Source organism: Palaemon carinicauda, chromosome 30, assembly GCF_036898095.1.
Source record: "Palaemon carinicauda isolate YSFRI2023 chromosome 30, ASM3689809v2, whole genome shotgun sequence".
NCBI classification, from domain to species: Eukaryota; Metazoa; Arthropoda; class Malacostraca; order Decapoda; family Palaemonidae; genus Palaemon; species Palaemon carinicauda.
In genome coordinates this window covers 71,038,626-71,055,749 of record NC_090754.1, presented here as the reverse complement: position 1 = coordinate 71,055,749, position 17,124 = coordinate 71,038,626, and the positions used below count along the sequence as shown (strand labels likewise).

Sequence of the window (17,124 nt, the reverse complement as noted above, 5' to 3'; positions counted from 1 at the left end):
CAACGCTGCGAGAGAGAAAATCGGCAACAATATTATCTTTTCCTGGGATGTGGGAAAATTCTAAATTCCACTCTTGCAGCATGAGACTCCACCTCATCAATCGTTGATTTTTATTTTTGTATCTGCTGATGAAGGTCAGGGGATTATGGTCTGTCAAGACCTTAATAGGTGTATCTGAGGAGGAGAGATAAACCTGAAAATGGTTAATAGCAAATACTAAAGCAAGAGTCTCTTTCTCCACAGTGGAATACCTACGTTGGGCGGAGGACAATTTTTTTGAAAAGAATGCGACAGGATGAGAAACTCCCTGCTCGTCATTCTGCAACAACACCGCTCCTACACCAACGTCACTTGCATCCGTGGCAAGAGAAAAAGGAAGGTCAAAATCAGGAGCTCTCAAGACAGGGAAATTAATTAAAACTCTTTTTAAATTATCAAAAGCCCTTTGCGTTTCATTCGTCCAGACAAATGCTACATTCTTTCTCAAGAGATTTGTTAACGGATCGGCTATATCCGAAAAATTCCTAACAAACCTTCGGTAGTACCCACTCAAACCAAGGAATCTTCGGACATCCCTCCTACATTTAGGGACTACCATATTTTCAATACTTTCGATATTGGCCTGCTTAGGAGCAACTTTACCATTACCAACCTCATGACCCAAATATACCACCTTCGCCTTTGCGAAATCGCTTTTCTTTAAATTAATTACCAAATTTGCCTTTTTCAACACCTCAAATAGTGCCCTAATACGTTTTAAATGGGTTTCCCAATCATCGCTATAAATAACAATATCATCAATATACACAACACATCCTTCTAAACCATGGACTAAAGTATTCATTAACCTCTGAAAGGTAGCAGCCGCGTTCTTCATACCAAACGGCATAACTTTACATTGAAACAATCCCTGTGGTGTTACAAAAGCAGACAGGGCCCTTGCCCGCTTTGAAAGAGGAACTTGCCAATAACCTTTCAACAAATCGAATTTGCTAATGTATTTGGCCTTCCCCATTCGATCAATACAATCCTCAATTCGAGGTAATGGATAACAATCAGATTTAGATAACTCATTCAACTTACGGTAATCAAAACATAACCTGAAATCACCGTCGGATTTCTTGACCAATACAACAGGTGATGACCAAGGACTTTGACTAGGTTCAATTAGGTCATGTTTTAGCATATAATCCACTTCCTTTGCTACAACCTCATTTTTGAAGGGATTCAACCTGTAAGGAGATTGTTTCACAGGAGTGGCGCTACCTACCTCTACATCATGTTCAAGGACCGAAGTCCTACCCGGTACATCCGAAAATAATTCTTTATAATTAGATACTAAATTTTTCAAAGACCTTTGTTCTTCCTTACCTAAATGTGAAATTACTCCCGAAAATTTTTCCAAAGACTTTCTATTATCCGACCGCCATTCACACCCATTAAAACAATTATCATCAATACCCTCCCCCTCTGAAAAAGAAAAATGGTTATTGTTCTCAGAATCTACCGTGTTCCCAATAGTTGCCACAGGAATGACTTTTTCCCGTTCCATATAAGCTTTCAACATATTTACATGACACAGTTGAAAAGGTTTCCTTCTTTGAGGTGTCTCCACTAAATAGTTAACTTCACTTACTTTTTTCAAAATTTTCCAAGGACCTGAAAAAGAAGCTTTCAATGGATTCCCTGGGAAGGGTAACAAAACCAATACTTTATCGCCTACCGCAAAGTCGCGTGCCTTGGACCTTCTATCAAAGAAAAACTTCATTCTTTTTTGGCTACATAATAAGTTTTCACCCGCAAATTTCCAAGCCTTGGTTAATTTATCGCCTAGATTAGACACATAATCCAATAAATTAACCTCAGGGACGTCTCCCTCCCAAGACTCACGAACCACATCAAGAGGACCTCGAACACAATGGCCAAACACAAGGCTGAAAGGCGAAAAACCTAAAGACTGACTTGGGACAGAACGAAAAGCGAACAACAAATAAGGTAATTCCTTATCCCATTCAGAACCATTAATCAAACAATATTTCTTTACCATGGATTTCAGGGTCTGATGAAATCTCTCCAGAGCTCCCTGGCTTTCCGGATGATATGGAGAAGAGGTCACATGTTTTATATTTAACTCTGCCATTTTATCTTTGAAATACCTGCTAACAAAATTAGAACCACAATCCGATTGAATAATCTTAGGCATCCCAAACCTGGTAAAAAAGTCAATTAGTACATCTACAATTTTAACACTTTTTATTGTACGTAGTGGTATTGCCTCGGGATATCGAGACATCCTATCCATGATTGTCAAAATATATTCATTACCACTACGCGTCTTCGGTAATGGTCCAACCACATCAATAATGACTTCCTTAAAAGGTTCGGAAACTACAGGAATAGGACATAGAGGCGATTTTGGAATCCGCTGATTGGGTTTACCGACCCTCTGGCACACACCACAACTATTGACAAACTTCTTTACATCTGCCTTCAACTTCGGCCAATAATAATTCCCTAACAATTTGCAAGAAGTTTTATGAATTCCAAAATGGCCGGCCAGACCACTTTCGTGCGCCAATGACATTAACTCCTTCCTGTAACCAAAAGGAACCATTATCTGTTTCACAATTTCATAATCAACATTATCCACCCCAATAGGCCTACTCAACCTATATAAAATATTATTAAATATCTTAAATTTGGGACCAGTCATATCAGACACCTCACCTGACTCGATAGAGAGTTCCCGAAACTCCTTTTTCTGGGCTTTGATTAGCTCTTCAGTAGTCCAATTTAACTTGTCCGTTAACATTCCAAGATCTACAGCTAGGCTATCACTACGATCTAAACTACTTAAATCTACATCAATTGTTGACTCTGCAGCGTCAACAATTCTAGCACTAGAACGAGTAACTGCTGCTACTTCACTATTAGGGTTTATCAATATCGGACAATTATTATTCTTCATAGCCACATCATTCCCTAACACAACATCAACCTCCTTAACCGGGAATTTATCAACTATGGCCAATTTCAAATTCCCTGCAAAGGAAGGGCAGATTAAATTAAAATTTTCAATAGCATATGACTTTACAGAATCAGGAAAACCAGCCAATAACACAAATTCCCCACTTTTGGGTACAAAATTACAAGGTAATGCCTCCCTTAGAATCAAAGACTGAGCTGCCCCGGTATCACGCAAAATACGCACTCGTCTTTTCTCGGAAGAATTGGCGAAGGAGACACTACCGAAAGACAAATATCTGTCAAAACAACCAGGTAGTCATTGATCAGCGGATGTTGTTGGGGTAGGTTCTCTCTCTCTCTCTTCCACACCCATCACTGGCCTAACATTAGCATTTTGAGATTTTCTAAACGCATAACACATACTCTTTACGTGCCCCTTCTTATTGCAAAAGAAGCACGTCAATGTTTTCAATTTCTCTGGATTATATATATTTGGCCTATTGCCTCTGTTAGGAGAAAAATTATTATTAGTGTTACCCTGATTATTATTACTTCCCTGATTATTTCTACTAAACACCTTAGCATTATTATTCCTACCCGTCTTAACCCAACCAGAATTCACCTTTGTCGTTACTCCCCCTAACTCACTCTTATGAGACAAGCAATATTCGTCACTAGCGATGGCTACCTCCTGAACAGTCTCGAGTTTCAACTCTTCGAGGTGGACCTTCAGTTTATCCGGGACACACCTTTTAAACTCCTCCACCAACATTAACTCCTTCAATTTCTCAAAATCTCCCACCTCCTTGGACTTGAACCAATCGCTAGCATACTGTTCCTTCGCCCTGGCAAATTCAACATAAGTTTGTTCCCTACATTTTTCTAAGTTCCGGAAGCGTTGCCTATAAGCTTCAGGGACTAACTCATAGGCCTTCAAGACAATAGCCTTCACACTCTCATAATCTGCTGATAGATCCTCCTCCAGCGTTACATATACCCTCTGAGCTCTTCCAACCAATTTACTTTGTATAAGAGTGGTCCAATACTCTTGGGGCCACTCCAACCTTGCAGCAATCCTCTCAAACGATACGAAAAACTCTGCTACATTATTTTCTTCGAATTTAGGTACAAATTTGAGAGCCTGCGATAAATTAATAGCAGGAGTTACTAACCTATTTGGGGAATGGGCGGGGGAAAAAGAAACTGGGTTTCTCATAGCAATCTCATGCTGCCTCTCCTTTTCTCTTTCCCCTGCCTTAAACTTTTCCATTTCAAATTCCATTTGTCTCAGGGCAATTTGCCTATCCAAAATTTCTACTGACACTACATTATCAGGTTTCACCTCTTGTTCCCCACTTGTCTTTACAGTCTTAACATAATCATAAATTTGCAATAGCAATACACCCTTTCTAATGGACACATCATATTCCAATTCAAAATGCTCTGCAACAATTTCCAAGTCTTCCCTATTTAACTCTGCCAACCTCTCTTGCCACCCCTCTCCTCTAAGGAGTTCGAATACGTTAACAGCCATGATCACTTATTCACACAAAACACTAAATTTACATAAAACAACACCGAGGAGGTGAAAATACACTGCCTGAAAAAAAAAATTACCCCAAGAATTAACTTTGCACAAACAGGTGAATACTCAGGAACGAACAATCCTGGCAAGGTCGCCACTTGTGATGGCTGGTTTTGACCACCACTCAAAACACTACACTTATCAAATAGTATTCACCATCATACAGTACTAAGTCTACTAAAGGTGGAATAGTAACCAAATATCAATACGAGTGCAAAGTCAACTCAAGGGGACGAAGAAAATACCACAAAAATTTCCTTAATTTTAATACATAATAACAAGACAGAAATAACACCTGAACCACAATAATACAATAATAAATTATACACACTCAATCTTAACTCCCTGTAAAAGAAAACAATTACACGATTACAGAAAGGTCATCAACACATGCATACTAAATGGAGAGAGGGTCCAGAAAGGAGAAGGCCAACGAAAAGTGAGAACATCCTAACAAATACAAACTAAATATCCCTATCAAATTGACGATGGCTGGTGTGATTCAAAGGCTTTCACAAGCTCCACTAATGACGTCAGCTGTCTATCAACGGTCGTGATCACGATACTTTAACAGGTATAAATATTATTACCTTGGGACAGAGAGGTCCCCTTGGCTTTTACTGAACCAAGGGCAGTGCACAAAATGTTAAGATGAACTGGATCCTCGCTGCAGAGAATGGATATCCAAAGAAAGCTAAATAGCTTCACACTGTAGCTCTGCAATGGCGAGGAGTAAATATAATCCAGTAGCAAATGTCGTGCCCTTCAATGTTGGAGGCTCAGAAACACACTAAGGAACCATCCTCAAAAAAAGCCCCTCCAAAACTCCGTTCACGCAGGAGCGCAGCCACGTAACCCACACCACTTGAAAATATAAAACAGCCGTTAGTCCATTATAAACACTAACATAACCACCAGTGAAAAGACAAACTATCAAAAAAAAAAGTAAACAATAAGTCTACAATATATTAAACCTTATACATCTATAAAAACTTAAATAATTTAGAAAAATAAAGCAATAATATTACACTACATATGTACCAAATAGTCTGGCCTAATCTTTACACATTCTTTCCTGTTCTCATGCACTTGACAAAACTGAGATTACCAAACAATGAGGAGTGATTGCTACAATAACTGAATATTTTGTTTGTGGGCATATGCGCTCTTGTCTTAAAAAAATACTACAGCTAGATGAAAATCAAATAGAGTATTCCTTTGGTAATAATGTTACGATTCGTCGCACATAGATAATTCCTGCAACCGGATTTGTTTTCAAACATTTATCTGAAGGCTAAGATTACGCATGCGCTAACGCAGATGGGCAAGTACACGTGCGTGGAAGAGATCTTTCTGCTAACAAGGGCTGTAAAACATCTTACAATTAGAACTTTGTTCTAATAAGTTGTAATGGCTATATCCCTTACTAAAACCAGGTTATACATTACTTGTCTACCTTCCCATAACCATACATACTGTATATACGATCTGCCTTCATAGACACTTCCTTCATTTCTCTCCGATCGAAGGTCTTAGTTTCTTACAAATACTTGGACCAAAAACTTTTCATAAGCATATATTCCCCCGAAGGGAACATCCAATATTTATGCCAGTTTTACCGATCGGAGACGAAAAAATACCTATTTTTTTTGCCTTTCTTAAGAAGGAGGAATCTCAGTTACAAACGTTTTCAACGTTCTCCAACCGAGTTCCAGACACGACTTTAAGTCGGGCTACGTCCATATGCTTGTCCTGCTCACAGGTCTGTGTTACTGGTCCGTAGATAGACTTCTGCACATATTACCTGTTCAACAGTACTTTGAAGATACCTCTCAATCTTATAGGTTTATCCTAAAGCAGCATATTTTCTTATGGGCGTTCATACAAAAATATACAGCCAAGCCTCGGTTTTCGAACATCTCAGGTCTTGAACAAATCAGAGTTCGAACAAAAATTCTAGATTCTTTTGCTTCAAAATTTCAGAACTCGAACACCCCCGAGATGAGCTGAGACAACCCGATGACATGACTCGGATGCCGACTGACGCTCTCGTGTTATCATTAGTATTCAACCGTTGTATGCAGACGTGTTCGTTGTGGTTTACGAAAATATTGACTGTATTTTGTGTTTTACGTAATGTATTAACCCCTAATTATGCCTCCAACGAAAGCAAGTGCATGTAGTAAAGCTGGTGGTGATGAAAAGAGGAAAGTAGTGCACAAAACTATTGAGTTTAAGAAAGAATTAATAGCGAAATATGAATCGGGTGTGCTTGTGTCTGATTTAGCAAAGGAATTTGGCATGGCAAAATCAACAAGAAGCACCATCCTTAAAAATAAAGATGCTTTTAAAGCAAGTGATGTTGCTAAAGGATTGACCGTGTTTAGCAAGCAAAAGGAAGTGGAGAACCTTTTGCATATTTTCATAAACGAGCAACAGTTAGCAAGGTGTAATGTTTGCGAGGATGGGATTTGTGGCAAAGCAAGAGAACTGTATGAGGATTTGATAAAAAAAGACCCTAGCATGGTTCCGGAAGGGTTTGATTTCAAGGGACGCAGAAGGTGGTTTGAAAAGTTTAGGATGTGTCTTTTTTTGCATACATTCTTTGATAGGATATCTTTTATTAGAATAAAACAATCAAGCTATTTCTACACTTTTTTATTTTACACAAAAATCTGAGTAAACGAGGCTGGGGTATGAGTTGCTACAGATACGGCAATACATACCCCAGCCTAACCTACTCTATATTTATGAGAAATTCTTTGTACTTTATATATTACTTGTTCTTTTAATATAAAGTTTATGGTGTAAGATAATGTAAAAATGGTTAAAAAAGTTGTTTTTTATTCTTGGAACGGATTAAAATTATTTGCATTATTTGTAATGGGAAAAATTGTTTCAGAATTCGAACAAATCGCTGGAACGGATTGTGGTCGAAAACTGAGGCTGGACTGTATACTTGTCACCGAGGTCAATGGAAAGATTAATTGAAAGAGTATTGGTAAGGTTATAACTTTACTCCTTCCTGTAAGACTCAGATGACATAATGTATACAAATGAGACAACTGATTGATGGATATCTCGGTATCTAGTTAGTGTTATTTTTCTTTTGCCTGTTAGAGAAAAGCCTGCAATGTAGATAGTCATTTAAAGACTACAGATCGTTTTAGATGAGTGATGGGTTTATAATGAAAATATCAATTTTATAAAACAGAAATTGTGTTTAGTTTTGATTGTGGTAAAGATGTTTTTCTATGTGAGATGGTTGTATTTTGACATTTATTTCTTTTTTGTCAGGTCAGCATTAACATGGAAGACTAAGAGCGTCTACTTACCCATTGCAACATCTTATTGTGTTCAAGGTCCAAGTTTCTGTCGTTTTTATTGCCCAAAGTACAGTACAGTATAATATTCGGATTTTGATGCTGTAACTGTACAGTAAATTTTTATTTCTTTTAAGTATTTTTCTTGAGGCTCATCAAATTTAAGTTTTAAACTTGAATTTAAGTTATCATTTGAATTAACCCTGTTTAGCTGTGGTTTTATTTAATATAAAGTATTGCAGGTGGAACACTCATGGTATAAGGTTAATCATGTAACAGTGTAGTCCTTACACTATCAACTTCTCACTATCAGCATAATGAAAGGTAATTGATTGAATCATATACTTTACCGGAATTATTGATTGATGTACAATTTCTTACTTTAGTATTCTTTTATTATTACACACTGTATATTACAATCAGTTTACATTTCATAGATTGTTATTTTTCTAATTCAATGTCTATGATGTTAATTTTTCAGTTTCCTCTTGGAAAAGTACATTCTCAATTTTAAGCAGAAAAATAAAGTTATGAGTTATCATTTTCATAGGGATCAAAGTAAATTATGATGAATTAGAATACATAACTAGTTAATAGTATCAGATTACTTTGTTTGAAATGTTTAGCCCTTTGAAAAAAAAATTGGTTAACATACAGTATTTGCAGCCATTAATCTGTTACTGGATTTGAAAGAATTAATAGACTAATAATGTCTCTCATTTATTAACATTAATCCTGTAACAGTTGGCTTGTTTATATAAGGATTTGATTGAAATTAGAATATCACAATGGCTCTTGATCACAGCACCGTGCACTACCCCATGGCAGAGGTCAAAATTGAGCCAGAGGAGTGTGAAGAGCAAGTGTATTATGAACACTCAGATTGGGAAAATTCATATGCAGAAGGTACTGTAGTATCAGATAATCATGAAACCGCTGAGATATATGTTGATGAAAGTAGTTATATGTATCATGATTCTCAGATGGAGTATGAAACTGTGATCATGCCTGCTTATCAGATTCGAACGCATACAGGTAAGCGGCCGTATGTTTGTGAAAGTTGCAACACAACAGTGATGCCAAACAATCGCCCGTGGAATCATATCCGAATCTTAGGTGGCGGTCAACCTATTGTCCGTCATGTTTATTATATGAACTTCACTAGGAAAAGTGTGTGCTCTCCAACAAAACCACAAAGTGATAAGCCCAGGAAAGGAGGCAAAGGTAAAAGGACTTACCCCTGTGATAAATGTGAAAGAGTGTTTGGACATAAAAGTCATTTAGATAACCATCTGAGAACTCACAGTGGTGAAAAACCTTTCATTTGTGTGTACTGTGACAAAAGGTTTGGACAAAAGAGTAACCTCACCTCACATATGCGTCGACACCCAGTTGATGGAAATTCATGTCCCAAGAGGTTTAAAGGTTTACCCAATATTAAAGAAGAGCCTCGAAACGAAGTTTATGAGATAGATTCCTCTGTAGATATTGCCAAAACCACACCCTTATCCCAGGTTCCACAGGATGAGAAGAAACTCTCAGAGATGGTTCAGTCAGAAGATTTATCTCAGGAAATTCAATCATCGACTGAAAGTATTTCCACTAAGGAAGTGCTGGTCAAGGATGAATCACCAGAAAAGTTGTTGTCATTAGATCATGGGGAAGAGAAGTCATCTAATGTAACATTACATGGAGTAGAGTCGTGTATTGTAGCTGCCACAGAAGAAGTAAAGTCTCAGCCCCACTCTCAGAAGATAATCTCATCTTTGACAGTTCCTAAGAAAGAAGTATTATCACCTGTCAAGTTATGTAACACAAGCTCTCCTTCACTAGTGAAGAAAGAAATTTCCCAGGCCAGTTCACTTGAGGTAAATTCATCCCCAGCCATTCTCAAAGTTTTGTGTCAGGGTAAAACAAAAAATGTAATCTCATCATCAACATCTCCCAAAAAAGTATTATTTCAGATCAGATCACAATTGAGTTCATCATCAGCTCGTCACAGGCAGACTTTGTCACAGCGTGTATCTCAGGATGTCTCCTCGTCAATCTTGGATAACCAAAAGAAAATTCCAGCTCATGAAAAATCATCTGTTGTTTCTGAAGATAGTGGGTCTTCACAGAATAAGTTATGCAAATTAAAGTCAACTTCACAAGACAAAAAGACAGATAAAGAGCAAAAGACGAAGACTTCTACAAGTGAAATAGTCCCTGTAATGCAGATGAAAACAGATAAATTGGAAACTGTCCAAGAAGATCATAAACTTCACCCTAGAAAAGGTGAAAAATTATGAAAATAAGCATTAGATTTAGATATATGATTGTACAGTAGTCATTCTGATAGTATGCTAGCATACTGCTGTTCTATTATTATGTCTTATCATTATTGTTGTTATCGTTTTATTGACCTTGATTTTTTTTATCATTGCCATCACTTATCAATACTAATGATGATACAGCACTACTACTATTACCACCTCTGTTAGGTGGTTTCTCTCTTTGTAACTGTATCAGCTTCGTCTTTCCCATTTGATTTTGTCTCCATAGGGTCTCAACTTGAAGAAAGTTATTATTATTGCAGTAATGTATTGGGTAGCTTACAGTAATTGTTAACTTTAATAAGACTTCCTCCATGAAGGAAATAATAGACCTCACTTCTTGAACTATAGAGCTTTTGAAATAAAAAAAAAAAAAATAGGAAGCAAATTTGGTTGCTTGGAGTTACACAGATGTGGAGAAACATTTGCCACTCTGCTGCTGATCTCATCATAGTATTTCAAGTTGGCATATTGAAGTCTGTACCCACCATAACAAATTTTTATAACAATTCATCTTTTGTTCCCATGAGAATGCAATCGTATATTTGTTCCTACTGGAATACATACCCTCGCCCTTTAGATTTAATGGGAGTATGATTTTAGCTTGGCTGAAACTCGACTTAGAATTTCAAGGTGCATCGATAGTTACTTCCCCATCCACTCACCAGCACACCAAGATGCCAAAGTATAACTGGAAGTAGGTCGAGGACAGTGGTGTTTCATCAATATCCAGATCTCTGCATCAATAATGTTTCTTTAACTATATGCAACTCCTTTAAAATTTTAGGTGTGATTCTTGATTGCAAATTTACTTTTGAGAAACAGATTCAGTCTGTTTTTCCTTCAATTGCACAACAAATTAGCTTATCAAGAAAGTCTTTTTAAAATTTTTAGGGTTTTAATTTTTTCATTCTACCTTGTTTGAATTATTGTTTTTCTGTCTGGTCTTCATCTGCTGAGTCTCATCTCAATTTGTTGGACAAAAACGTACAGTCTGTTAAATTCTTATTCCTGATCTTGTTATTAATCTCTGGCACCATATTCAGTTAGTTTTTTATGCATGTTGCACATTTTTCTTAATTTTTACCTTCCTGCAATCAGATATTCCTAAACTGTACTATCCTGTACGTAGTATTAGGAATGAAGTTTGTTCTGTCTGGCCTTCTCCATCATAAGACTCAATAGTACACAATATTCTAGAAGTTTTATTCCATCTGTTACCAGATTATGGAATAATCTTCCCTAAGAGGCAGTTGAATTGGTGGAACTTCACAAGTTCAAACTTTCAGCAAATGTTTTTATGCTGAACAGACTGATATGAGTCTTGTCAGCATAGTTTGTATATGACATATCTATTTTAATGTTATTACTGATTTCAAGATATTTTACAGTCAACCCTCCTTATTTGGGGGGGGGGGGCGGTTTAGGTAACAAAGACAGGCACAAAAATCAATAATTCACTTGCTGCCCTAAGGTGGGTCAACTCATAACCCCCCAATCTCTCTCTCTCTCTCTCTCTCTCTCTCTCTCTCTCTCTCTCTCTCTCTCTCTCTCTCTCTCTCATTAGTAAGATCCCATCTAGAATACCAAGTCCAATTTTGGGCTCCAAGTATTCAGAAGGATATAGAGAGACTGGAAGCAGTACAAGCTAGGGCCACCAAACTAGTTCCAACACTAAGGCAATTTGGATATAGGTGGAGGATGGAACATTTAAGGAAGATTGCCTGGATCACATCAATGTTTTGGAGATAAGAGCAGCCTCCTTAACTCTCAAAGAATGTTGCTCGTTTGTAATTCATGGAACCGCGTGGTGTTGATGAATGAACACCACTGCCAACATCTACATCTACAAACAAGGAGGTACTAGGTCTCTAAAGCAATGCAAACTAGTGTTAAGGACTCTCAAGTGGGCAGAAGACAACGCGGTTACGCTTTCAGCCTGCCTGTTTCATCCCAGGCAAGAGGAACTTGATGGCAGACAAGTTGTGCAGGAAGGCTCTAGTGCTGTAGTCGGCTCAGAGTGGTCTTTATGTCATCCAATAGCAACAGTGATCCTGACTTTGTGAGGTTCTCCAACGGTGGGCCTCTTTGCAGCGTCACTGAACAAGAAGCTCCCAATCTACTGCTCTCCTGCTCCAGACCCAGAAGTAGTGTTTGAAGATCTATTCCAGCACCTATTGGACGACTTCAATGCGTACAGTATGCTTTACTGCCATTCTGCTTACTATGAAGATTCCTAAATTGAGTAAGCAACACACTTAACCTAGTGCTGACATTGGTAGCTCCAAAATGACAGTGCATCCTCTCAACAGATTCTGAGAGAATTGCCAGCTCTCCCCAACCTTCTACATCAACTTCACGCTGGGTTTTTTGACAATGCACCGGGATCCCTTATACTTCACATGTTGAGACTATCGAGCATCTCTCTGAGAAGGCTTTACTTGAGAGACAGCAGCAGATGTATGGATACCTTCGCAAATCCTAGGCAGCTGTCTACCAGGCCAAGTGGGCCATCTTCTGTGGTTGTTGTGGGAGGTGTATTACTTCTCTTGGAGTGTTTGTGCACTTGATTCCCTACTTTTTGGACTACCTCCACAAGGAGAAACTCTGGTCCATTTCAACTGTAAAAGGCTATCACTTGGCCTAGAGCTAAGTCTTTGACCAAAGTGAGTAAATATTTCTTACTTGAAGGAAATTTCTATGCTTATTAAGAGTTTTGAGCAGACCCTCCCTTCTGTTGAGGTGAGTAGACCACCCTGGAATGTGGTAGAAGTGTTTTGTTCTATGAAGGAGGCACTTTATGAACCGTTAAGGTGATCTTCGGACTAGGACCTCACCCCGAAGATGGTTTTCTGCTCGCTTTAACCTCGGCTAAGCATGTTAGCAAGCTTCTTGGTTTTTCATTCAATATCACCCATTCAAGGGGGTGGAGGCAGGTCTCTTCTCTTATTCATACCAGAATTCGTCGAGAAAACTCGAAACCCTTTGTGCCAGATTCCAGATTTCTATCATTCTAAGTTATAAATCTTAGGGACATAGCTAATAACCCTGACCAGCATTTTCTGTGTTCTGTGGGAGCACTGAGGTGCAATCTCAAGCGTACAAGGACCGCAAAGCCTCGACAGCAGCATCTCTTTGTGAGTGCAGGGAAAACCAAGATGATTATCTCCAGGAATACGAACTTGTTCTAATCGAGAGAAGTGATCTCTCGAACGTTCTTCATCATCTGCAGAATACTCTTGAGTTAGAGCTCACGACAGGAAATGTATCAGTACAGCACTTTTCTGGCATTCAGGAGGAATTTTTCCATGATGCAGGTTCTCCAGATAGGTGTGTTGAAGCCTCAGATGACATTCGCCGCCCACTACCCTGAGGGATGTGACCCACAGGTCCCTAGACACATTTGCTCTAGGACCTGTTGTATCTGCTCAGCAGATGATATAAGCTAACTTTACTCCTCTCACAGTACCAGTAATTGCGAGTTGAGGGCTGAGGGTACGTACTGTATAAGATGGAGGTGAAAGTAAAGAATGACAGGCTTTTCTTTTCCTTTTAATCTTCTTTCCTCTTGGGGTACAGTATCGAAAGACCTCTCCATCTTGACTCAATCTCACTGCTCGTAAGTATTCTGTGCTTAAACATGGAAGTGTCTTTTCCCCACTCTCATTACAAGGGAGATAGTGATGTAGCCAGGCAAACACATAATAAATAGTCTTCAAGTTGCAGCATTAACAAACCCATTACAGTACTTGCCAGGTCTACTACACTGTATTCCAGTTTGAGTACAACACTTTTAATAGCCAGGCCGGTGGAACCTGCTGATTCTCCTTCAGGAATTCACGAGGTGTAAGGGACCTTTACTCTCTAATTTTATCTAAAATGCATGAGTTTTGTATTCCCAGGTTAATTTTTCAACCAGGTGAAAATGGATGAGTATCCTATTGTAAAGGACAATGGATTGTGATCATGTTGGAACGAATCCCAAAATTTAAAAGTAATTTTTATTTTTCCTAACTATACAAACCTGATTCCTTTATTCAAACTTTACCACAACCACCAGCCCCTGATAAAGTCCCAGGCTTCTCTCTAAGTGAGTGGCCAGTGGGCCGGCAGGTTTGCGGTCACCTCCCTGCTACTGATAGGTAATTTACCTGTCGGTAGTTTACACCTCATTGATATCTTGACTGCTGTGTTCCAGCTTTGTTGTTATCTATTTTATATAAAAGGACTCAGGTTTGTATAGTTAAGGAAAAATATAAATTGTTAAACATTACCTTAGGATAATTTATCTAGCTCTGAATCCCCAAAACCTGCCCAAATTTTTACCACATTGGCAGCGCTGATACCATCTATTCTTTACCACCAATGGACAGCTGGAATGAGAGATCATTCAACTCTCTTCAGTTGTTTTCAACCAAGCAACCTGTTAACAGTCCATTTGCTCTGTTGAATTTTAAATACAGTACCCTTTTTGCGCTTAGTTCCTTCAATCCTTTTTGTATTTGTGGGTTCTAATCATACCAATTATCTGTGTTTAATGACGCCGTGTGATCCTTATTGGATTGCCGTTAATCAGGTGATCATTTGTGCAACCCATTGTATTCTTCTTCATAGAGTTCTCAAGATTTGCCAGTGTCCCCTCCTTCCAGCCTGTTCAGGAACTACCTCACCTGAAACATTTGCATGATTTGTAAGGAATACTATGAAAATGTACCAATTGCAGAGGTAAGGTATTTGATCTTTCTTTCCACAGCAAATTGTGATGCTCTTGGCCTGAAAATAAATGGCTGCGTAGTTCAATAATCTTTTTCGTTGCTGCAGGAAGCCCTTTCGAAGATGAGTAAAGGCCACGGTAGATGAAGAATTTTAGGTTTTTGGTCTAATTTCCAACGATTGCAGGCAATTCCAATTCTGGTCACGCTTCCCCCCACCCTTTTAACTGGTTGTTTTTTTCTGTTAATTTGTTCGCCTTTGAGTCAATGTTATTTTTCCTAAATTTTGTTTGAAATCAGAAACTAGAGTCTTTAACTGAACTTTTACAAAGATACTAAGTAATAATTTCACAGAAAAATTGGAATTTACCTTTTTATAAATGCTAATAATTAACCAACAAATTCCCCTTATATTCCTGTAACAGTGCCAGAAAGCACCCAGATTAGGGTATAGGGGTAGAGTTCAGATTATTGAACTAACGTACATGTCCTTAGCATTTAGCCTAAAGTACCGGGGAAGGTCTTTATTGTGGGTCTCATCAGGAGGGTAAGTTATGATCAGATTATGTCTAGTATCGGAATCGCGAGGCCGCCTGACCAGGGCTAGATTTATATGGCGGCATAGAGGGCAATTTGGAAATTAGTAAGATGTTGAAAAATAAGTATTCTGTGACCAAGGGGGCCCCGTAACATATTGAAAAATATTCTTTTAATTTTATGTTATTTTCTTTAGAAATTGTAATGATCACTGATGTAAAAGGTTCCATTAATGCCTTCAAGTTAAAGTAACAGACATTTAAACTAATGCCAATATATGATGAAGCATTAATGCATGATTATAATTTTCATTATGATCCAAATTTGCAGCTGTAGCCTGTAGTCTAGAATTACTAATATCCTCAGCCTTTTGCTTTGTAGGAGAAGTTAGTTATTTTGGCTTCACGCAGAGTTTATACACTTTCTGCATCTACACAACAATGGGCAAATCTAATGATGTCGGCTTGAAAGAACGAGTACTAACTTTGAAATGTCTATTAGACACTTGTTAGTCAGTAAGAGCAGATTTTACTGAATCCCTTGTGAATGGGTACTATAATTTTTAAATTGTCGGAAGAGGTGTTGATAATGGCTCGAAACATACACCTGAAGTAAAACATGAAGCTCAAGTACTGGGGAACAAAATGAATAGTTTTGGGACAGCTTTTGCAGCCAAGATCTGGAATACAATACTTGGGCAGTTCAACAAAATTGGTGAAGCTTTCCAAGGCATTGATGTTGACCTAAAAAAGTGGTTGATCTTATTGAGTCTCTCAAAAAGTTTGTAAAATCACTTAGAAAAAGGTATGAAGAGCTGGAGCTAGCAGCCAAGTAAGAGAAATAAGCGATATGATACAAACACAACTTCAGCCTCAGAGGAAGTATATTTTTCCCCCAGAGAAAAATTCAGATGTGAATCTCAATGTCATTTTAGATCAATTGTCTGTTGCCTTACAACAACGGAGGGTAGCATACCAATCGGTGTATGACAAATTCAAAGTACTAGTTCCTTTATGAGGGGTTGACTCTTCGGGAAGGCTGCAGTTCCCAGCAATTCTTCAACTGCGATTAAACTGGGTTTTTTTCTTTTTTAAATGCCTTGTCGAACCTACATCACGGCGGAAGAGAACAAGACCCCTCGAGCCCTCAAGTCCCACAAAATGCTCAAGGAGAAGCTTCCAGTGATGTGGAAGGCTAATGCGAAAGCTTGGGTAATGAGACTGTTCTTTGTCGAGTGGGTAAACCTCTGTATCAGTCCGACTGTAAGAAAATATTTGGAAGAGAAGCACCTCGCTCTGAAATGTCCACTGGTGTTGGAAGTTATCCCTCTGGAGTATTCGTTGACTAAGGTTCTCTACTTTCCACCTAATGCCACTTCTCTTCTCCAGCCCATGGACCAGCAGGTGATTTCAAACTTCAAGAAGCCCTATACAAAACATCTCTTCAGATGTTTATAAATCACCGATAGCACAAATCTCACCCTGCATGAATTTCGGAAGGAGCATTTCGATATTGTGATATGCCTCTGACTCATCGAGCAAGCTTTGCAGGAGGCTTCAAGGTGCATCTTGAACTCTTTGTGGTAGAAGCTGTAGCCTGATGCCGTCTCCACACGAGACTTAGAGGGATTTGACGTAGGCCTAGCTGAAGCCGAAGCTAAAACTCCCCGATGATTCTGAACCTGC

General features: G+C 38.5%; 1 protein-coding gene across 3 annotated transcripts in view; it reads left to right on the top strand.

Annotated features, from left to right (window-relative positions):
• The window catches only part of LOC137623268 (uncharacterized), an 81,322-nt gene extending 71,060 nt beyond the window's left edge, over positions 1 to 10,262 (top strand). For 2 of the 3 annotated variants that reach the window (XM_068354032.1, XM_068354031.1), the window contains exons 2-3: positions 7,455 to 7,553; positions 7,850 to 10,262. In XM_068354032.1, the coding sequence (XP_068210133.1) occupies positions 8,664 to 10,166 (1,503 nt within the window). In that variant the 5' untranslated portion in view covers positions 7,455 to 7,553; positions 7,850 to 8,663 and the 3' untranslated portion in view covers positions 10,167 to 10,262. The remainder of the gene's footprint in view (positions 1 to 7,454; positions 7,554 to 7,849) is intronic. The other variant, XM_068354033.1, reaches the window with a different exon arrangement.
• The last annotated feature ends 6,862 nt before the right edge of the window (positions 10,263 to 17,124 follow it).